Here is a 21,457-nt window from a genome sequence, read left to right as displayed (position 1 = left end):
GATAAATTTATGGATAATTCAATATAAAACCTCATTATTATTAAACAGTTACTAATTGCACAACTAGAGAATCCACTGGGTAGTGTTGTTTCATACTAGTCTTCTTAACGTTTTCGTCTCGGCCTTATCACTTCACAAGTCGAATCTTGACTCCTTGATTACTAAGAAAGTTCAGTCCCAGTTGCAGTACGACACACATATATGCTTTGCCATCCTCCCGGTATGTGACTTGGATCATTTGAGTAAGAAAACAAGCAAAACGAAAGCCATGGCCGCCCCAATTATGGCAGTTAGGAAAGGGGCTGCGGATTTCCCAGCCAAGCTCACTGGACAGGTCTTGGTTTGCAACATCATTGCAGCCTGTGGTGGTCTTATGTCTGGCTACGATATCGGTATCTCAGGTTCTGTACTATTTTAGCATTAGTGCCTTACTTTCCATTGGAATGATCATTTTGTACAATAATTTTACTATACATATGGTTTGTTATGAATATAGATACCGATCTTGTTGAATAGAGTGAAATACTTCAAGAGAGATGTGTAGCTCCAAGTGTAATTAATTGCGTTAAAAGTCAGGAAAAAAAAATGTGCAATCCAGTGGATGTTACTAGCAGCTAGAGTTAGTAGGAACTTTGACAATCACCTTGCTTAACTAGTAACCCGTTAACATCTCGTACTAAAACAATTGTAGTTCATTGGAAAGTACAGGTTTTAGCAATAACAAGTTTAGCATAGAATTTGTAGAAAAGAATTCAGGCAACATATTTCCCTAACCAGGATTGATTTTAGTTTTAATTTTAGAATGTTGATACTGATTTGTAGGGGGAGTGACATCAATGGATGATTTCTTGTTAAGTTCTTTCCAATAGTCTTCGTCAAAAAGCACAGGGCGAAGGAAAACAATTACTGCAAGTATGACAATCAACTACTTCAATTATTCACGTCTTTCTTGTACCTTGCTGCTGTTGTTTGCAGCCTTGTGGCATTGAAATGTTGCACGCGGTTAGGACGAAAACGGACCATGCAACTAGCGTCTCTATTGTCCTTGATCGGCGTTGTCCTCAACGTTTCGGCCTTGGTTCTGATTATGCTCATCGTTGGAAGGCTTTGTCTTGGTGCTGGAGTTGGTTTCGGGAATCAGGTTATAATTAATTATCTTTTCAATAGAATAGATATAAATATGATACAATACATTGTAACGTCGTTTGGCTAATGCGTAGCTGATCGCGTTACCTCATGTACAATTACTATGTGTTAATAATGGATTTGACTAATAGGTACTCGTTTTTGTGACGAGAAATCTTTTGTACAAAAATAGAATTAATTTTAAGATGATTCTTGCATATTAATTGATGGTCTAAATTCTCATGAAGAAAAAATAACTTTTGGATCATCATTTACCATATATTTGCTCGTGTTGTTGCTATTGGTAATGAGATTACAAGTTACTTCTCTTTCATCTACTGACCATATTCTGATGTCATAAATTGACTATACAACAAAATCATAATGATCAAGAAATTTGAGTTGGGTGAGAGACTCTTTTTCTTGTGTACCAAAATAAATTGCAGGCAGTGCCACTATTCATATCGGAGATTGCTCCACCAAAATACCGCGGCGGCCTGAATATAATATATGCTTCCAGATGATGGTCACCGTAGGCGCCCTGTGTGCAGAAGTGATTAACTATGAAACTTCAAAGGTACATCCAAATGGCTGGAAGATATCGCATGGGGGAGCTGCCGAGCCTGCCCTTCTTCTTGGCCTCGGCTCCCTAATCATTGTCGAGACGCCAACGAGCTTGATCGAGCGTGGCAAGGCCGAAGAAGGCCTGGAGACTCTGAGGAAAATTAGGGGCCTGAAAGATGTTGAAAAGGAGTATGAAGATATTTTACATGTAACTGAAGTAGCCAGGAAAGTGAAACAACCATTTAGAAATCTCATGAAACGTTCGAGTAGGCCTCAACTCGTTTGCTCCACACTTCTTCAAATTTACCAGCAGTTTACGGGCATTAATGTCATCATATGTTTTATGCTCCGGTGCTCTTTCAAACAATGGGGTATGGTTGTGATGCATCTTTGCTGTCAGCTGTGGTTACTGGTTCGATCAATTCGGCATGCACTTTAGTTGCAATATTTGGGGTTGATAAACTCGGAAGAAGATTTTTGCTCATTGAAGCTGTTATTCAGATGCTCATTGCCCAGGCATGTTGTGCTAGCTGGAGAGTCATTTGACCATGATCCACAATCAAAGCATGCTATCCCTTTTTCAAAATCATAAGATGTGTGTTTGGATAGGCTGTTCATTGTGCAAAATTTTTTAGTTGCATCATAAACGCGTTTTTCAATTGATTTTTAATCACACCTACTCATTCAAAGGAATGTTTGTCTTTGGTGGCGCAGGTAGCAGTCGGAGTAATTCTCGCACAGCATTTGCATTCTACAAACTCTATACCGAAACATTATGCATATATAGTTGCATTCTTGATCTGCCTTTTCGTATCTTGCTTTGCTTGGTCTTGGGGTCCTCTCGGTTGGCTGATTCCCAGTGAAATCTTCCCGCTGGAGACTAGAACTGCTGGATTTTTCTTTGCAGTTAGCTTTAACATGGTCTTCACCTTCATCGTAGCTCAAGCTTTTCTCACCATGCTATGCCGCAGGAGATCAGGGATCTTCTTCCTCTTTGCTGCCTGGATTGTAGCATTGGGCATTTTTGCTGCATTCTTTCTGCCTGAAACAAAGGGCATCCCAATTGATGAAATGAACGAAAGGGCTTGGAAGAAACACTGGTATTGGAAGAGGTTCTTTGATAATGATTTTGTTGACGAGGAAGACCCAAGTCCCAAACTTCGAGTGACAGGGTAGATATCTTCTTCGCTGATCAGAATTTCTTTGTTATCATTTCTTTTACTCATTTATGTCATTTTAGTTTACCAAAGGTCCGTTTAAGAATAGAAGAATTGAAACTTGACAATCAAAAGGTTCAATTAATTTTATTTGATTTTATGGTAGAAGTTGTACTCATTCCTCGAAATTCTTTCGTTTCGTTATCAGGTTTGTAGTAGTAAATGTTGCTTACCTCTAATTTAGTCTATATCTAATCTCAAGCTCTGATAGTTTGCTAGAAATGTGCAAAGGTGCATTAATTGTGCAAATAATCCCAGGCATTTAATATGCGCAAAGATTATAAAACTTCCTCTCAAGGCTTAAGAGCCTTACCCTTGCAAATTTATTTTATTTAAGGTATAATAGCTTAGAATGAGACTCAAATCCAGAAATCATGCTTTACGGATAAAAAAAATAAAAGAATAGGCTTCAATTCTTACTGCTCACGCTGTGAGTATAAATTATGCAGTGGGGAAAACAACTAATAAAAACTGTCAACTGTTTTTTTTTTTTCTATATAGTTTTTTTATTCTTTATACAGTCAATAAAAATGTTAGCTAGCTTGGCTTGGTGTGGGCAAATCTAGACAAATAAAAGTTCTAGATCCACAATTCTCAGGGTGAATTTCAATTTGACCTTCCAAAGTAGATCAAAGTATCAATTCAATCCTTAATAGTAATTAAGGCCTCATTTGGCAAATGAGTTTTTTGGGTGTTTGTCTAAAACTTCACTGTAATTTACTGTAGAAGTTATTAAAAAATTTTTTGAAGTGTGTAAATTTTTGAATATTTTGAAATGTATAGTTTGAAAACTTTGAGGGTGCGTTTGCTTCTATAGAATTAGAATTGAATTAGAATCGAAATTCTATAGAATTGGAATTCTATGAATTGGAATTCCAAGTCATTTCAATTCTTTCGTTTGGAAAATGCATAGAATTGATACAGAATTTATTTGAAATTCCAAATTCTTTGTTTGTATAAGAGAAGAATTCATTAGGAATTAGAATTGTTTTCAAGAAAATGCTTACATAAAATTTTTCTTTTTTTCTTTTTTCTATATAATAATTTCTTTTTTTTTCTTACATTTAGCTAATTTTTACTAAAGATTTAAAAGAAAGAACCAATTTGTGCCTTTAATAATTTATTTTTTCTCACTCTCATATCAATTTCTTTGGTGAGCATTTCCTTTAGCATGTTTTGATCCATTATTTTCAACTGTGTTTTGATATATTATAATAAAGCAAAATTCTTTCTTATTTCTAATACTTATGCAAAATTCAAAAAAGATTTCATCAATCATAATAGCTATGCACAACTAAAACTCAAACTCCTCTATTAAGTACCAATGGCATGATAAAAATATGAGAGAGGAAAAGTTGAAGCAATTTTTCACTCATGTGACAATAACTACAAAATCAAGAAGCAATATTTCATGAAAAAAAGGTAAGAAAACAATCAGTTACAAATAAACCCTACATATGTAACAAAAACACTTGATCAAATGCTTCAACTGCATAAACCAAAAAGCTAAAAACTATCAGTTACAAATAAATCCTAACTCAAGAGGCCAACTGTATAAACCAATTTCTGCTTCTCCCGTTTCCACCCCTACTCCAACCGCCTCGTCTTGTTTCTGTCTCTGTTTTATGTTCTTCAGTAAATAAATAGAAACTTAAAAACAAAAAAAATTCCAGCCAAAACACATATCTCCAAATACCCCTTTGTTTGTTCATATCAATTCTTCACTTAGGTAGCTGCGCATTGAGCCGTAAGGAGAGTTGATAGCTACGAATTGTATATGTTCAGGCATAACTCTGCAGATCAGAGGTCAAGAGAAAGTACTTCAATGAAGCAGCAGATACAACATAGGTATATTGCTGAGAGGTTTGATGTAATGATTGAGAAGATCATAGAGGAACATCAAGAGACAAGGACGAAGCGTCAGCATAACAATGATGCAAGTCAACAAATGAAGGATCTACTTGATATATTGCTCGATATATCTGAAGATGAAAGCTCAGACATAAGATTGACAAGAGAGAACATCAAGGCTTTTATCCTGGTAAAACTCATGGCTGCCTCCTCTTGTTTACTTTTACCTTTTATTGTCGCAGTTGATATATGAAATGGAACTAGATTTCTGCAACAAGAATACCGTATCTACTACCATCAGGGTAGTCAATACATCAAACACAGGATGTTCATCAAAATAGTCAAAGGTTGAAAACTAGATGATTGTTCATTTGATCTGCTCAAGAAATATACGGTACACACAATAATTTTGCAGTTAAAGTATACTAAATGCCCTGTTTTTGTGGCAAGTGGAGTGAGAGTGCTTAAATTTTCTGCATGCTCCAGTGACTTAGGAACTTTTTCTCGTTTCCTTGCTTCCATGTCCATATCAGTGGCATGCTACAAATATTATTCATTTTCATACTAAAAATACAAAAAGTTTCCCTAACAATTAAATTCCTCAATTTTTCCAACCCACAATGATCAACAAGCAAAGAATATAGAAAAATAAAAATAAAAAACCCTTTTCCCATTTTTCATGCTAATTTCAAAAACACATGGAGATGAATACGCATCAGCATCTAATAAAATATTTCACAACTACTTTACCAGCAATTGATTAATCATACAGAGGAGGCAGGGGAATAAACGTATATATTTTGAAAATTTTGTCAAATAAATTTGTTGCATATGACCTGCAGAGATTGAGCCCCGGAGATCCTGAACTGCCCTGTTGTTCAAGATGGCGTCCCAAACAGCTTTGTCGCAGGAGATCGAGGCCACCACGTTCTGCAATTTAAGTACGCACCCTTTAGAGACAGAACTGAAAGAAAAATTCATGTGAAAATGAAGTTAAAAACTTTCAAACTATAAGCTGATGTCTTTTAACAATACATTCGATCCAGTACCATACATCCATTTTTCTGAGTAGAAGAGCAACAAGAAGGGCAGAAATGACTAAGTCATCAGCAGAATGAGATTTTAGAGAATTACAAGGTAAGTGCGTCAATAACAAGAAATTACCCTCAAATCAATAAGGCCAATAATGGAGAATCCATGTACAAGGGATGCCCACAACATGTCGTGCTGAGAAGGCCATCTCCGGCGGTCATCTTTAGCTACAGCTATTGGATTCACTAGATTTGAGCCAATTTACAGAAAGCAACCCTATAATTTCGCTCTTAGCATGCGTAAATGAGAGTAGATGTTCAATGGTGGGAAGAAGCAGAGGAGGAAGATGAGTAAGAGAAGAGACGAGGTGTCAACGATGGAAGTACAGGTGGAGGCAGAGGAGGAAGGATGGGAGGAGGCGGAGAAGGAAGATGTGGAGGAGAAGGAGCTGCAAAAGAAGCGATGGTTGGTCTGTGACGAGAGAGAGAGAGAGAGGACTTTCATTTTCTTTGATCTACTTTGGACATCCAATTTGGAATTCACCCAAAAATCTTAACTGTAGGAGGAGCTCTTAGTAACCACGCAGCGAAAGTAACATTAGAATTTTATAAATAATAAATAATAAGAAAGGCACGGAAAAAAATAAAATATTCTATTTCAATTCATTAATTTTCCTCAAATACAAACTTAGGACTCCAAATGTTTAAATAGAGCAACATAACTGCAAATTATATTCTAATTATAATATCAAAATATGGCCCAACTCTATTTTCTAAACTAACTATGACACCAAATCTAATACAGTCACCAAATAACAAATTAATTTCTAAAATTCTTAAAATTATAAATATGCTTGATTTAAATTATGTCAACAGGAACTTATAAGTTCTTCTGTAACTGTATTGATAATAATTAGATAGAGAGGCAGGTAATGATTAATTGTATAAACTTATCAGTACAGTCTTATTTTTCTTTCTTGAATCAAATACTAGCAGAAAAAGCATGAACTTTATACGGTTGACAGGCAGCCTGCCTATTTTGGCACTTTCAATTAGTAGCTAGTAGTCCAAGAAGAATAATCAGGCGGACTCGGCCTGATTTCTAGATTATGTAATAATTCAAGATTCACGTGGAGGTAAAGTACAATGATGCAACGGATAATAAATGATGCGTACAGCGAGAAACTTCTAATTCTTTTCTCAAATAAAACATACCTTTACCAATTACGGTTAAGTGTATTAGCATAAGCCCAGCAGCACGTAAGTCTGATCGGATGGTGAGTAAAGATGTAATCGAGTCGAGTCGAATTTGAATATCACCGTACTCAAGTTTGACTTGACATGTAGGAAAGATACTCGAATTCGAGCAAGTAGTATTACTGAAACTCAAACTCAATGCATTGTTCACAAAATTCGACTTCAACTCAGGAGTTCCAGTCAAAAAAATTTGCGAATTTCATTTTCTTCGACAATTTTTTAGAGAAAAGGCATTGTTGTCCTTTAAAAAAATTTCATAAATTCAATTACTCTTTTGAACACAAAGGTAATTTCATAATAATAATATATTAACGAATTAAAATTAAAAAACTCATTCAAGCCTTACTATTAAATACTCGAACTTGACTTGTTAAACTTATCGAGCGACTCAAACTTGATTGGATTGATCGAATTCGAGTCAAATTTTTGATCGAATTACTCGTGAGTTACTAAATAGCGCCAGAATTTCTTCACTCTGACTAGAATTGGAGCTTAATCCATCAAATAGAATACAACACCTGCAGCAAAAGGCGGCAGCTGCCATTTTTCCTTTGTGGCTAGTTTGTGAGCATAGGATAGAAAAGAAAAGATGAGAAAACTTAAGTTATGAAAGAAAAGAAAAGAAGAAAAAAGAATTGTAGTGATTTTGATGTTATTTGGGAGGCTAAGAAAGAAATAGAATGGTTTAGGATAAATATGTCATTAAAATTTTGTTTAAATAGAATAATTTAGGATAAATATGTCATTAAAATTTTGTTTAGTGCTCATCTAAGGATAGAATTGGTATTTTGAAAAATTTTGTAGGCTTTGTTTGACATTCCGTCCAAATCAGGGCATGGGTAGCTGGAAAAGTTTTTCAACTGTAGTTGCATACTGAATCCAATGAAAGAAAAGTCAAACCCCATCTCCCAAACTAGCTATTAAAGTTAGACTTTCGTTGTTCACTTGCATGCCTTCCATTTTCCTCACTCCTTTAGATTAGCAGAATCAAACGCTTCCACTTCTGCTCACTTGTCAAGTTTCAAGTTTCAACCCAATAGTCAATCATCCCTTCCACTTCCAAATTTTAAGCACTGCAAGTAGGCTACCAGCAGCAGACGACCAAAGCTGAAGGACAAGCCATGGATTTCATATACAAGAATCCCACTGCGCCGATTGAAGCTCGAGTTCAAGACCTCCTTTCTCGCATGACCCTTGAAGAAAAACTCGGACAAATGACTCAGATCGAGCGTTCTGTCGCCACCCCTTCTGTCCTGAAAGACCGCTGCATAGGTCCCCATCAAGCCCACTTGCTAAAAGTTTGGATTTTTATGTTTTCCGATGCATCTGACTAACTGAATCTTTTTCATTTTCAACAACGTGTTGCAGGAAGTATCATGAGCGTTGGCGGAAGTGGGCCGATAGAGATGGCGCTGACTTCTGACTGGGCTGACATGGTCGATAATTTTCAGAAGGCAGCATTGGAGTCTCGACTAGGTATCCCCATTTTATATGGGATTGATGCTGTTCATGGCAACAATAATGTCTATGGTGCCACCATTTTTCCTCACAATGTTGGCCTCGGAGCCACAAGGTTCGTTTCAACTTGTAAAGATCAAATTTTGTTTAGGACCTATAATTTCAAGAATCGAATATAAACTCTATAATACTATTAGTCAATTAGTTGTATACAATGTGATTTAAGGGATTCTGAGTTGGCTAAGAGGATTGGGGTTGCTACTGCACTTGAAGTTAGGGCGAGTGGGATTCACTATGCTTTTGCTCCATGTGTTGCTGTATGTTCACTCTTCTTCTTCTTCTTCTTCTTCTTTCGTAGTCCTTTTCTTTTGTTACTTTGACATTGTCTCTTTGTAGTATAATATTGGTGGGATTTGCTTTATTCAGCTTGTTATGATTGGTTGGGCCTGATTTTCTTGCTTTTTGTTGATTTTTTTGCAAAATATAAGGTACCAATTCAGTAGGCCTACAAGGCTGGAAAAGCCAATGATAATAATAATCATAATAATAATCTAAGATATATGTCTTAGCTTTTCAGAATGATTTTTCTTATTTCATGACAGGTATGTAGGGATCCCAGGTGGGGACGATCCTACGAGAGTTTTGGGGAGGACACTGAGATTGTTAGAAATATGACATCCATTGTCACAGGTTTGCAGGGACAAAGACCTGAAGGGCATCCGAAGGGCTATCCTTTTCTGGCTGGAAGGTTGGTAAAACTAACACTTTCTCATATCTCTTTGTGGTCCTCTAACTTAAAGAGATTGAATTCTTAATTGAGCATATACTGGACACTTGTTTCCAGTCCTGTGGTTAAGTCAGTTTAAAACCCCATATAACCATCACTAGAGTAGTTAATCATGAGCCAATTTAAACATTAAGAGTGAGCAGAGATTTAACAGAGTTTCTCATACCATGTCAAAACTGTTTACATGTATTTTGTGAAAGTGGCTCTTCTTATTGGTATAATATTATCATAGGAGATCCTATCCGCACTCACAGATCCCTTTCTCAACTTTCAGAGTTCAATCTCTCAAAGAGTCTAGGATATCTATATGATTTTGCTTTAGTCATCTATTTGATTTGTTTACTCAAGTTTGCAATTTTTTAACTCCAGAAACAATGTTGTTGCATGCGCAAAGCATTTTGTTGGCGATGGAGGTACTGACAAAGGTATAAATGAAGGAAATGCCATATTGTCATATGATGATCTTGAGAGGATCCATATGGCTCCATATCTTGACTGTATTTCTCAGGGAGTTTGTACCATTATGGCATCGTATTCTAGCTGGAATGGGGTGCCATTACATGCTAGTCATTTTCTTCTTACACAAATTTTGAAAGAGCAACTGGGCTTTAAGGTCAGCCCATTACACTTCTTAGAAATTTCTCTATCAATATTATATTATTATGTTGTTCCAGCAATAAATGTGCATTTTAGAGCTTTTATAGATTGTTGCTCAAATAGTTTCACTTGTTAAACTGGTTTGTAAAGTTAAATTATGCTGATACTGAATCTTGTTTGCTTTATTTTCTGGAATTAGACAAAGAGGTCCCACTGCACAAAAGTTCATCTTTCTATTATGGAAATGATTACAGCATAAGTTGATATGGTAGATGCACTTCTGCAGGGCTTCATAATTTCCGATGCTGAAGGACTGGACCGGCTTTTTCATCCTCATGGATCTAACTATCAGCAATCTGTCCTGTCTGCCATCAATGCTGGAATTGATATGGTATAGAAATATTTTAAGTTCCACACGTGGGCTCTGACCTTTCTCGACAGCTATATGCACTCAGAGTGTGAATATGCAGGTCATGGTGCCTTTTCGATATCAGTTGTTTCTGGAAGATTTGACATATCTTGTGCAATCTGGAAAAATACCAATTGCTAGGATTGACGATGCAGTTGAACGTATATTGAGGGTGAAGTTTGCTGCTGGACTGTTTGAATATCCTCTGAGTGATAAATCCTTACTGCCTGCAGTTGGATGCAAGGTAAGGTTGTTAAAATATCATGTTTGGCTAAATATTGTAAAGTCCCTGTATTTATGCAAGTAGGGGATAATTACTCCACTGAACAGAATTAACCAGATCGACAACATCTTGACCCAGTATGGCTGTCACTGTGGTTAGAGCACCTAATTCATCTCTCTCTGTTTATTTTGCGTCTGATTGTTGAGAATTCTTCTTAACATGAAATCTGTCAGATGCGAGCTAGCCATATTTCTAAGCTCTATCTGCTAATTTTTCCTTTTTTTCCCTGGCAATAACATGTTTGCCAACAGTAGACACCAAAGATGCACAAACGCACAATAAAGGAAATTTGCTTTTGCCTGAAGATTGCTCTGTAAAAATTCATGGATATGTTGGGTTATGCATCTTTATACCCCTGTGAGGTGGGATCTTGCTTAAGTTTCAAATTTTTTGTCACTGAAGGGACGACTTGTCCTTTACCATTTTAAACTCTTACAGTTGTTTTTTATTTTTTTAGATGCTAAACTTACTTTTCATTTGTTGACAAATGTTCTTTGGAACAATATATATATGGTTGAACAAAATAAGAAGAGCTTACTGGGAAGGGGAAAGAGGAGAAGGGGGCGGGGCTGCGGGGGTTCTGGAAAGCACAGGGCCATCTTTAACAAAGTATCTTGGTTTCTCTTTTTCACTTTCTTGTTGGGTTGTGATGATTTTTTCTTCTTTTTAACTTCTTTTCTACCCTTTCATTTGTCCATCCCTTGGTTGTTTATGTGTATCCTCTTGTTCCTTTTCTGTGGAAACTGCAGTGCATAGAGGAACTATCAACCCATTTAGAACTAATGAGGTAATGGTTGCTTCATTATGAAATTTTGCTTTATAGGATCTTGTTAGATCACTTAAACTTAAATTAGCAGACCTTGATCATATATGGAGACTAGAGAGTCAACTTGAGTATCTGATCTTTGTCATTTTTATCTTTTCTTGAGGGACAGGATGATGAAAGGAACAAATTTGTATAGTTTTATTTCTAACCTAAACACCTTTAATTTATAACAATTGTTTCAGCTGCATAGGGAACTGGCACGGGAAGCAGTTCGCAAGTCATTAGTTCTTTTGAAGAACGGGAAGGATCCAAAGAAATCATTTCTTCCATTAAATCGTAATGCTAAAAAGATTTTGATTGCTGGGACACATGGTGATGATCTTGGATATCAATGTGGCGGGTGGACTGCTACTTGGGAAGGAAAAAGTGGCAGAATAACAATAGGTAAGTGATCTTAGCAATATTCCTGTATTGGGTTCTGATTACCTATCTTTTGCTTCTTAAAAGCTGAAGAATTACTAATAAGTAACTGTATTGGAGACATGGACATGCCAGATTCAGATCTTGTAAGGCATCACTGATCTGATATCAGTATGTCCTGTTCACTGTTTCTTGTTTCCCTATTTTGATTTGTCTGTGATTAAATAAGCAACCGAAGTATGGTGATGTAATTATTATTGCCAGAAGACATTTATGATGTCAAAGCCATGAGAGTAAAGGACAGGAGTATGATTCTTTCTACAAAACAAACATAATGTATCTTTCCGCATCTCTACCTCAAAGTGTAACGATTATGTTTCTTTTGTTTAGGCACAACCATTTTGGACGCAGTCAGAGAGGTTACTGGGAGCGATACGGAGGTGATATTTGAGCAAAATCCATCAGCACAAACCTTAGCGAGCCAAGATATTTCTTTTGCTATTGTAGCTGTGGGTGAATGCCCGTATGTGGAATATGGTGGTGATAGTCGAGAACTTCCAATTCATTTTAATGGAGCTGAAATAATTAGCTTGGTTGCTGATAAGGTTCCGACATTGGTGATCTTGATAGCTGGGAGGCCTTTGGTTATAGAGCAACGTATTCTGGATAAAGTTGAAGCTTTTGTTGCTGCTTGGTTACCTGGAACTGAAGGCGGTGGAATTACGGACGTTGTCTTTGGAGATTGTGGGTTTCAGGGAAGACTTCCTATGACATGGTTCAAAGGGGTTGATCAACTGCGAAGTAACGCTGTAGAGAAGTCCTATGATCCTCTTTTCCCAATTGGCTTTGGATTGACTAGTAAAGGTGAAGTGCTGTAGTACTTTCCGCTGAAGCATTCGAGATTTTAAAAACGGAGATGTATTTTGAGTGTGAAATAATGGATGACCGTTTGTGAGCAGGAAAATATTTTAGGAAACTTTTAAAAAACGGAGATGTATTTTAACTTCCCTGAAATTACTCTCTGCATGTTTTGAGCGAACAGAACAATTTTTTTTTTTTTTTGTTTGTGGGGGGGAGGGGGTGGGGGTTCTCGTGGAGCATGCAAGTTATCAAGAAGCTACAATTGACGTTTAGAGCTCCAATTTGTTGGCAAATTCAGTAATAAATTTTCGGGTAAATTACTTATTACCCCTGTGGTTTTACAGAATTTTGGATGATTCTTCTAAGTTACGTAATCCTTTCGTAGTTTTATATAAATTGGAAAATAGATGAAATGTACAATCAGTTACAATGTTTATACCAAACACGCTTTTAGCGACTGTGATAAAATCTTAATATTCATAAAATTTTCTTATAATTTATATAAATATTCACTTTATTTACTTGTAATCATTACATTTATTCACATAATCTCCCTGTACTTTATATAAGGTGGGTAAACTGTTGATTAATTTAAGTAAGGACACACTATCAATATTTCAACTAACAATGTTACACGTAATATGTATTTTGTAAATGCTATCTTTTTTTGAAGAAAAAAAAAATCGTGTTCACTTTAAATGTTTTTTCTTTAAAAAGAGATTTGAAGAGCACCATCATTTGAGAATGTTCTTCTCTTTTTCTTCATTTAAAAAAAAAATCCCACTTTTGGAAGTTTATCTTCCTATAGTATTGTCAATTTTCATGTTATTTTATATTATGATTAATCTTATTTACATTAATAGTATACTCAGAGATTAAAAAAAAATACTAATTATTCTATTATTATATACACGGATAATGTGCGTAACAACTTATATAAGATTAACCCTTTCCTAGCATGGCAAGTAATTGAAAATATCACCGAGACAAGTTAGTTTAGTTGATTTGATGGAGCCACTTTTTCAACAATGGTTGCGTGTTCAAATCAAAAGTTTCCATCTCCTGAAAAGTTAAGAATCCACCTGATCTGGTGAACGCGGTCAATTATTCACCCAAACTATGGGAACTAACGATAGTAACTATGTTGACTCAATGTATAGTTACTGGAAAGTAAGCGAGAGGAGCCCGTGCAGCTAGGATTTGGTAGAATTCGGTTCTTGCACTTTTTTACATTATTTGATATATAATTATATTATATTATTATATTTAAAATAAAAATTATATACATGAATAAAATATTTAAATATATATTCAAAATTTGTACATAAAAAATTTAAACACATACAATAATGATTAAATAGAGTCGCACAGAACATAATTGAATTGAGTGTTTATCAGGAAAGTAGTACATGGACATTTATTGCAGATCATTCGTGGGTTCATCATGCACTGGCCTTTCACGTCTCAGTTATGACGAGTAACTCATAAGATTTGCGTCTTCGGAGCCACTAATCTCTTACCCTGCTCGTGATATGGTAAGCATTTAAAAGGATGATACCTTTTAAATGCTTACCATTCTCAGTTATCCTAAAGTCCGTTTTTTATAGTTTTTTTTTCAACTAATGCTAATTTTATAAAAAATTGATTCTTGAAAATTAATTTTTCTAGAATAATTTATGTGTTCTCATTTACTGTTAAGAAAACTATTTTAACAAATGCATAGGGGTTCTAAAATTGTTAGAAAGTTGATTTTAACAAAAAAGATAACCAAGATACCCTTATATGGTACATAAATAAAATTTTGTGTTAATTAAATAATTTTTATATAATTAATTATTTTTCTTATGAAGATTAAATGTAATGTTGGATGAGAAATATAAGAGGGACATAGGTGAATCTAGGAGTAGGATGAGAATATAAAAAAAAAAAAATAGGGAGACTATAATAACTATCTAATAATTAGGTAATTTAATAATTATGTTTAATTACTATGTTGAAATACGAAGGATATTTTTGTCTGCATAGAAATTAGCTCAGAATTAGAATCTAAAAGCACCTTAAACAAACACTTTAAGACGTGCTCTAAAAAATCAAAAACTAAAATCAAGTTTTCAAAATTAATTGAACAAGACTTTCTAAATGGTAACTTTTAAACATTTGCCGTGTTAACAGTCCTATTGCATTGATTTAACCTGGTGGCAATTAAATGTCAGCTAGTAACTACTCGTCCAGTGTTAACTGTTTACGGTATACATAAAAGGGAGCGGAAAAATACAGCGGGCCTCGCATTCACCAACCACCCACTTACCTTCGCTTCCCGCTTCTGTGTCTATCTGTATAATTCAGCCAGCCCTGGCGGCATCCCTGTCCTCGGTGTACTCCACATATAATACTGGCAGTTTTCCAATGGAATGCCCCTCTTCTCCTCAAGTCCTTGTCGTTTTACTCTGACTCATCATCTTAGTAATAGATAGTACTGAGTCTTTCTTTATTAGTCCGTCCTACTCTTGTGTCTTGTCACAGAGCGTTACCTGAGCTTTCAGATTTTCAGCTGCTGCTTCAGGAACATTAGTAGCAAATTGAGAGAAAAATAGAATAATAGGAGTGCTTACCAGTAATCTGAGTAGCTTCTGATATTCTGAGTTAATCCATTTGAGTAGACTGGTGGTGACCATGGATTGCGTTTACAAAGACCCAAATGCTCCCGTTGAAGCCAGAGTCAAGGACCTTCTATCCCGCATGACTCTTGAGGAGAAGATCGGTCAGATGACCCAGATCGAACGCAGCGTCGCCACTCCCGATGCCGTCAAAAACCGTTTCATAGGTATATCATTGTATGCGATCCTCCTGCTATTTTTCTCTTCTTTTCTTTCTTTCTTGTTTTTTTGGTGGGTTGATGTGGTTTACATTGTATGCAGGAAGTGTCTTGAGTGGTGGAGGGAGCAAGCCGTTTGAGAAGGCCAACTCGGCGGACTGGGCAGATATGATCGATGGGTTTCAGAAGGGAGCTGTAGGGTCGAGGCTGGGCATTCCCATTTTCTATGGTGTGGATGCGGTTCATGGCAACAACAATGTCTATGGTACTACTATCTTTCCTCATAACATTGGCCTCGGTGCCACCAGGTAAATTTTAGCTCATCTTTGTCGCTGTATCCTACCATACTTATTATGTTTGTAAATTAATACCAGCTAATTTTACAATTAATGGACGTTTTGGATTTGTGCTCCATCTACTACTTTTTTATTTTTTTCAGGGATGCTGATCTAGTTAAAAGGATAGGGCAAGTAACTGCTCTTGAAGTTAGGGCCTGTGGTGCTCATTATTCCTTTGCTCCATGTGTTGCTGTGAGCTGCTAATATTATTCTGGATTAAAAGCTTATGATATACACTTTTTTCTTTTTCTTTTTCTTTTTTTTGGCTCTCATGATTTTATGTGTATTACCTGTCATGTTGAATTTTCGGGGATGCATTGGATAAAGTATTATTCTAGTAACATGCATTTGGGAAACTTGTGCACCTGTGGAACAAGTCCCATGTGTTTCTGCAGTTATCTAGGTAGGTTTCTATGGTGGATATGGAGCAGGGACTAATGGAGTTATTATGAGGAGAAAACCAATCAGAAATGTCTAAGTTTTTAACTAATTCAAGAGTCAATGATTGCAAATTTTGCTTCATTGGAATGTCACCCGATTCGCCTTAGGCAATCCTTAACCCCTTAGTTTACTGCTGGATTATGATCTTACTCGAGGCTGCACGCGGCTGACTGCCTTATCTATTGTAGATCCACATGAGAAAATGCAGTGTTAAGTATCTCATTCCTGTGTGGTTCTTTTCCATGATTCAAGTCAATAAAGTGGTTGTATTTAAGATCACATGAGCCCGAGTTCCAATAAATCTACACAAAAAATAAATGAATAGAAACCTATTAAAAATATCTAATTGCAAAATGTACCAAGTCATTTGTGGCAAAATGAACCAGATTTCAGTTGATTTCTAGTTGAAACCTTTTAAACTATGAACTCTGTTGTGGCAAAGTTGTAAATAGACGACTTGTATTTTTCATAAGGATTTAGTTTTGATCATTCGCTCGGATGTTTTTTTGTTCAAATAGAAGGATTATTCTCATTTGTATTTTGTGCAGTATTAAGATGTTCAGCTTTAAGATTACAAGGCTACATGTCAGTATCTACAAGAAAGTGATTCTTTGTTCACAAACTCTCCCTCTGTCCTCTTCAAATTGAGTTTTTCATAGTTCCAGGATACTGCAATCTGCTAACCATGGGAAACTTAATGTGAAACATCTTGGCAGGTTGCTAAAGATCCAAGATGGGGAAGATACTATGAGAGTCACGGTGAAGATACAGAACTTGTTAGAAAGTTCTCCTGCCTTGTCACAGGTTTGCAAGGACAGCCGCCTGCAGGGCACCCGAATGGCTACCCTTTTCTTGCTGGGAGGTAGCTAAAGTTGATGCATACAGTTAAATTTTTGCAATCTTGTCTTAAAAATTGTTTTTGCTTGCATTTTAACAGACTTTTTATCATCACATTTGCTAAACTTGTTCCCATGAAAAGTTCATAAAGTCAAGTAAGATTTATAGTATAAATCGGAAAAAGTTGTTATGAGAACTCAATTAGAATTTTGACGTTTTTGGTTGCACATTTAAAGTTTTTGCAATTGAGGCTCTGTTTCTTTTCCCAAATGATAATCCATTTTTTACTGATATAAACAGTTTGGATTCTTCCTCATATTTCCATGTTTTATTATTGTTGGCCAAGAAGTAGGCCTCAATGTTAATTACAGTTCTACTGGAATGTGTATGCACTAATTTTCTTGGTTAAATCCAGAAAAAATGTTATGGCATCTGCTAAGCATTTCGTTGGTGATGGGGGAACTGATAAAGGTATCAACGAGGGGAATACTATATTGGCATATGAGGAGTTGGAGAGGATCCACATGGCGCCATATCTAGATTGTCTATCTCAAGGCGTTTGTACTGTAATGGTATCCTACAGCAGCTGGAATGGAAGTAGACTCCATACTGATCACTTTCTTCTGACAAAAGTATTGAAAGAGAAGCTGGGATTCAAGGTAAAATTAATTTAGTTTATCTTGCACAATTTATTATCCTTTAGATAGAAAACAGCATTTCAACATGGTAGCAATAAGGCTGAAATCCAACGATCATTTGGCATTTTTCTTTATACTGGAATTGTTTCTTCTTGTTCTTAGTGGAGCAGTTAAAAGCACCTGGTTTAGAATAAAGCTAAAGGGGTTCATTTAATATTGCCCTGTTTGTGAGGTTTTGTACGTCCACAGAAAGCTGGCTGAACCGATTTATGAATTTTGAACCTGGGCACATGTCCTCAGATGTCTGGTATTCTGAAGATGTAGAGAAAATCTAAATACAAATTCTGCTACAGGGTCTGGTTATTTCAGATTGGGAAGCACTTGACCGGCTTTACCATCCACATGGCTCAAACTATCGTCAATGTATATTGTCTACAGTCAATGCAGGAATTGACATGGTAATATTAACTCTTCTAGTTAAAGCGTGAATTAGACAATCTATGACATAACGTTTTCAACCTCTTGCCTCACTCAATTATCAGGTCATGGTGCCTTTTAGATATGAACTGTTTTTGGAGGAGCTGTTATCTTTGGTACAATCTGGGGAAATACCAATGGACAGGATTAATGATTCTGTTGAAAGGATATTGAGAGTCAAATTTGTTGCCGGACTCTTTGAGCATCCATTCACGGACAGATCTTTGCTTGAGTTGGTTGGTAGTAAGGTGGTGCTCCATTCTGAGATTAACTTGATTGTTCAGCTTTTGTGTAGCATTTTGCTAACTTTTGCCTCTCTTGAAATTTGGCTTAGTTTAATTAAATTAGTATTTGAAAGATAGCCTTCAAATCCCCAATATGGTCTGCATCTGTCTAAGCATTTTGTGTTTTTCTCAAAGAATTTTAACAGATTTTGATGGTTCATTTGTTCCTTGTCAAGCCTTAAACCTTGATTTCCCCATGAACGCTTGAAGCTATTTTTCTAATCCATGTATGTCAGACTTTTCTGCTTCTGATAGTGATAACATGAGTTTGTGGTAGGGTTGTGGTGCAACCTTTTGCTTCTTCCCTTGTAAAGTTCAACTAGGAGTCATGACTTTGGACTTGAACTGTACTCAAATTTAGACTGTTATGCATTTGATTAAAGTCTCACTTTATTTCAAGTTCATTGAGAATGATTCAGCATGATTCACTATTTCAATTTAGATTGAGTATGTCTATGCACATTCAGTATTATTCAGTTTATTTTTTGTTGCATGATTGTTGTTTCAGCCTCATCGAGAATTAGCACGTGAAGCTGTTCGAAAGTCTTTAGTTTTGTTGAAGAATGGAAAGGATCCAAAGAAACCCTTTCTTCCATTAGATAGGAAAGCAAAAAGAGTTCTTGTCACGGGAGTACATGCAGATGACCTTGGGTATCAGTGCGGAGGTTGGACTTGCACCTGGACTGGAACCAGTGGCAGGATAACCATAGGTAACTGTTTCTGGTCCCCTTGTTTTATTTATGGAGAATATGCTGTCTAAATGTAGAAAATTTTGGTTAATTAGCGAAACATGGTTTCTGGAGTTGATTAACGTGAGAATTAGGAAAAAAGTAAGGAACATCTTTCGGATTGAATGCTGGAATGTGAAGGTATTTTATTTCACCCCCTTCACCTACTTATCAGACCAGGGCCAGCAGAGTTTTTCTTTTTATTGAGAGAGCTGCTTTCTGGTTCAAGGCACAAAATTTTAAAAGCAGATATATTGGCTAGAGCAAGTAAATGTTTTCAGGCATTAAAAGCTTGTGAGTTTGTTTTATAGGCACAACCATATTGGATGCAATAAAAGAAGTAGTGGGAAGCAACACAGAAGTGGTATATGAGAAAAATCCTTCGCCAGAAACCTTTACCAGCGAAGAATTTTCCTTCGCCATTGTAGCGGTTGGTGAGAGTCCATATGTGGAAACTGGAGGGGATGACCCAGTGCTCAAAATTCCTTTTAATGGAGATGAACTCATAAGCACAGTTGCTGACAGAGTTCCAACTGTGGTAATTCTGATTTCAGGGAGGCCCTTGGTTTTAGAGCCCTCAACTTTGGAAAAGGCAGAAGCGTTTATAGCTGCTTGGTTGCCTGGAACTGAAGGAAGGGGGATCACAGATGTCCTCTTTGGAGATCATGCATTTCACGGACGCCTCCCAGTGACGTGGTTTAAAAGCGTTGATCAACTGCCAATGCATATAGAATCAAATTCATATGACCCTCTTTTTCCTTTGGGCTACGGGTTGACAGGCAAGAATGAAGAAATGTAATTTTTTTTTTTTTTTTAAAAAAAGTGACATTTGCTGGCCGTCCAGGACCAAATTCATGAGAGGTGTTGTGATAAATTAGACCTCCAGTAGTTAATAAATTTAAAGCTCTTAGACTATGTCCAAACCTTTTAGTTGCTTGCTTTGAAATGGAGAATTAAAGCTCTTTTTTTTTTTTTTTTTTAACACGGGGAGTATTTCAGTTTTGTCAGACTAATTTTCCTGTGTGCTTGTGCACACTGCCTTTTAAGGATGATGCACAAGCGGTAGAGAGGTGACTGTCAGTAGAGAATTAAAGCTCTTGGTATATCCATCTTTCCATAGGAATGAATAATAAAACAGAAAAGAAGCCAATTGATGTAATTTTATGGTACACCCAGAAAGTAACAAATAGTTTTTCACCTCTGTATTCGTACATGGGATCGTACTACATAGTTGTGGCTGGCTAATGGCTATCCCAAGTCCTCCCTCCCTCCAGTTTAGCTTTCTACGTTGATGATGCAATCAGGTGATTATTATTATACTTGTATAATATGGGGATGAGGGTACATAGACATGATGCATCTTCTGCTTTCCGTCCATCCTATATTCTCTCTCTCTCTCTTAAGCAACTAAAAGCCCCCACGAGATCATTTTCAGATCTCCGTGGGCCAATGCAGCTCCGTGGGAATTAAAACTTTGGTTCCCGAGTTAATATACATGAGCCCTCGAGGCAATTTCATTTTCTACGTCTTTGGAGCTAGTAATTACTCCGTAGATTACCCGTCTCTCTCTCTAGTAATTAGTAAGGCAGGAGCTGTATTCTTTCTTGTGTGATTTTAGCAAAATTTACTTTGATCAAGGAAGAATCAGAATGTTTTCTAATAATAGAAGAAACGAATTAGATAACCGAAAGTGTAAGATGGTGGGCTTAGATAGATGCGTGGCTGTAAGTGGTTAAGTTGCAGATAAAAATTCGAATCAGTTGAATTGAGGAAGGTGCTTAGGCTTCCTTGCTGGTGCAACTTGCTGAAATGCTGTTCCTTTTTCCAAAAGATAGTAGTGTGGTTGGTTTTGTCGATTGCGATAGGAAAGTATTACTACTATAGAGTATACACCACACTGCTGCTCTTTCTCTGCCCCTTCAGATTTACTACCCCATTGGTTGGGACTGAATATACTAAATCCAAGTGACAAAGCTGGATTTTATGCTTCTTTTCTAAGTCTTTGGGAGGAAGGTCACAGAAATTGTTGTATTAATTTTGGAAGTTAACCCTTTTTAACTAGTGATTTTTTTCTTTTTGTTTATAAAAAAAAAACAAGTTCAATTCTTCCTTTTTGTCACAAAGAAAAAGAGAATTATTTATCTCCCTTTTCAATAAAAACATGCTTGTACATATAATTTATTATTATTATTACGAGAGACGAGAAACTAGAAAAGAGTTAGGACGGCGTTTTGATGGTTTTGGTTTGCATCGTTTAATCTTTGTTTGGATTG

The 21,457-nt window shown here is 36.3% G+C and overlaps 2 protein-coding genes, 1 long non-coding RNA gene and 1 pseudogene across 5 annotated transcripts; 3 read left to right on the top strand and 1 right to left on the bottom strand.

Annotated features, from left to right (window-relative positions):
• The first annotated feature begins 176 nt into the window (after nucleotides 1–176).
• LOC113689773 (sugar transport protein 8-like) lies at nucleotides 177–2,930 on the top strand (annotated as a pseudogene).
• A 1,317-nt stretch (nucleotides 2,931–4,247) lies between these two features.
• Nucleotides 4,248–6,349, bottom strand: LOC113710828 (uncharacterized). The gene is made up of 3 exons (XR_003453009.2): nucleotides 5,922–6,349; nucleotides 5,594–5,687; nucleotides 4,248–4,699 (listed from the first exon to the last, which is right to left on the bottom strand). It is a non-coding gene; the product is annotated as an uncharacterized lncRNA (long non-coding RNA).
• Nucleotides 6,350–7,987: 1,638 nt separating this feature from the next.
• LOC113730244 (uncharacterized) lies at nucleotides 7,988–12,972 on the top strand. 2 transcript variants are annotated; one of them, XM_027254807.2, is made up of 9 exons: nucleotides 7,988–8,317; nucleotides 8,414–8,618; nucleotides 8,730–8,820; nucleotides 9,106–9,251; nucleotides 9,660–9,903; nucleotides 10,174–10,278; nucleotides 10,358–10,540; nucleotides 11,588–11,789; nucleotides 12,156–12,972. In XM_027254807.2, exons 1-9 carry the CDS (start codon nucleotides 8,167–8,169, stop codon nucleotides 12,641–12,643), a joined length of 1,815 nt encoding a protein of 604 aa, XP_027110608.2. In that variant the 5' UTR covers nucleotides 7,988–8,166; the 3' UTR covers nucleotides 12,644–12,972. The 2 variants fall into 2 exon arrangements, with proteins under 2 accessions (XP_027110608.2, XP_027110617.2); XM_027254816.2 differs by lacking the exons at nucleotides 7,988–8,317; nucleotides 8,730–8,820 and having other exon boundaries at nucleotides 8,481–8,618.
• A 2,176-nt stretch (nucleotides 12,973–15,148) lies between these two features.
• LOC113710785 (uncharacterized) lies at nucleotides 15,149–20,099 on the top strand. Of its 2 annotated transcripts, none has more exons than XM_027233880.2 (9): nucleotides 15,149–15,450; nucleotides 15,545–15,749; nucleotides 15,881–15,971; nucleotides 16,937–17,082; nucleotides 17,473–17,716; nucleotides 18,049–18,153; nucleotides 18,238–18,420; nucleotides 18,965–19,166; nucleotides 19,496–20,099. In XM_027233880.2, the coding sequence occupies exons 1-9, from the start codon at nucleotides 15,300–15,302 to the stop codon at nucleotides 19,981–19,983; spliced, it is 1,815 nt and encodes a 604-aa protein (XP_027089681.1). In that variant the 5' UTR covers nucleotides 15,149–15,299; the 3' UTR covers nucleotides 19,984–20,099. The 2 variants fall into 2 exon arrangements, with proteins under 2 accessions (XP_027089681.1, XP_071916717.1); XM_072060616.1 differs by having other exon boundaries at nucleotides 15,158–15,450; nucleotides 19,739–20,099.
• Nucleotides 20,100–21,457: the final 1,358 nt, after the last annotated feature.

The sequence above is a fragment of the Coffea arabica genome, chromosome 1e, assembly GCF_036785885.1.
Source record: "Coffea arabica cultivar ET-39 chromosome 1e, Coffea Arabica ET-39 HiFi, whole genome shotgun sequence".
Classification (NCBI taxonomy): domain Eukaryota; kingdom Viridiplantae; phylum Streptophyta; class Magnoliopsida; order Gentianales; family Rubiaceae; genus Coffea; species Coffea arabica.
Note: the sequence above shows the minus strand (reverse complement) of the source record. Positions and strands in the feature narration are given on the sequence as shown.

Bases quoted from the DNA above. Each gene is read 5' to 3' on its own strand.
- LOC113710785 (XM_027233880.2), top strand. From the start codon at position 15,300: ATGGATTGCGTTTACAAAGACCCAAATGCTCCCGTTGAAGCCAGAGTC. The intron at 15,451-15,544 runs GTATATCATTGT...CATTGTATGCAG, and splicing joins CGTCAAAAACCGTTTCATAG to GAAGTGTCTTGAGTGGTGGA. The intron at 17,083-17,472 runs GTAGCTAAAGTT...GGTTAAATCCAG, and splicing joins TACCCTTTTCTTGCTGGGAG to AAAAAATGTTATGGCATCTG.
- LOC113730244 (XM_027254807.2), top strand. From the start codon at position 8,167: ATGGATTTCATATACAAGAATCCCACTGCGCCGATTGAAGCTCGAGTT. The intron at 8,821-9,105 runs GTATGTTCACTC...ATTTCATGACAG, and splicing joins CTTTTGCTCCATGTGTTGCT to GTATGTAGGGATCCCAGGTG. The intron at 10,279-10,357 runs GTATAGAAATAT...GTGAATATGCAG, and splicing joins TCAATGCTGGAATTGATATG to GTCATGGTGCCTTTTCGATA.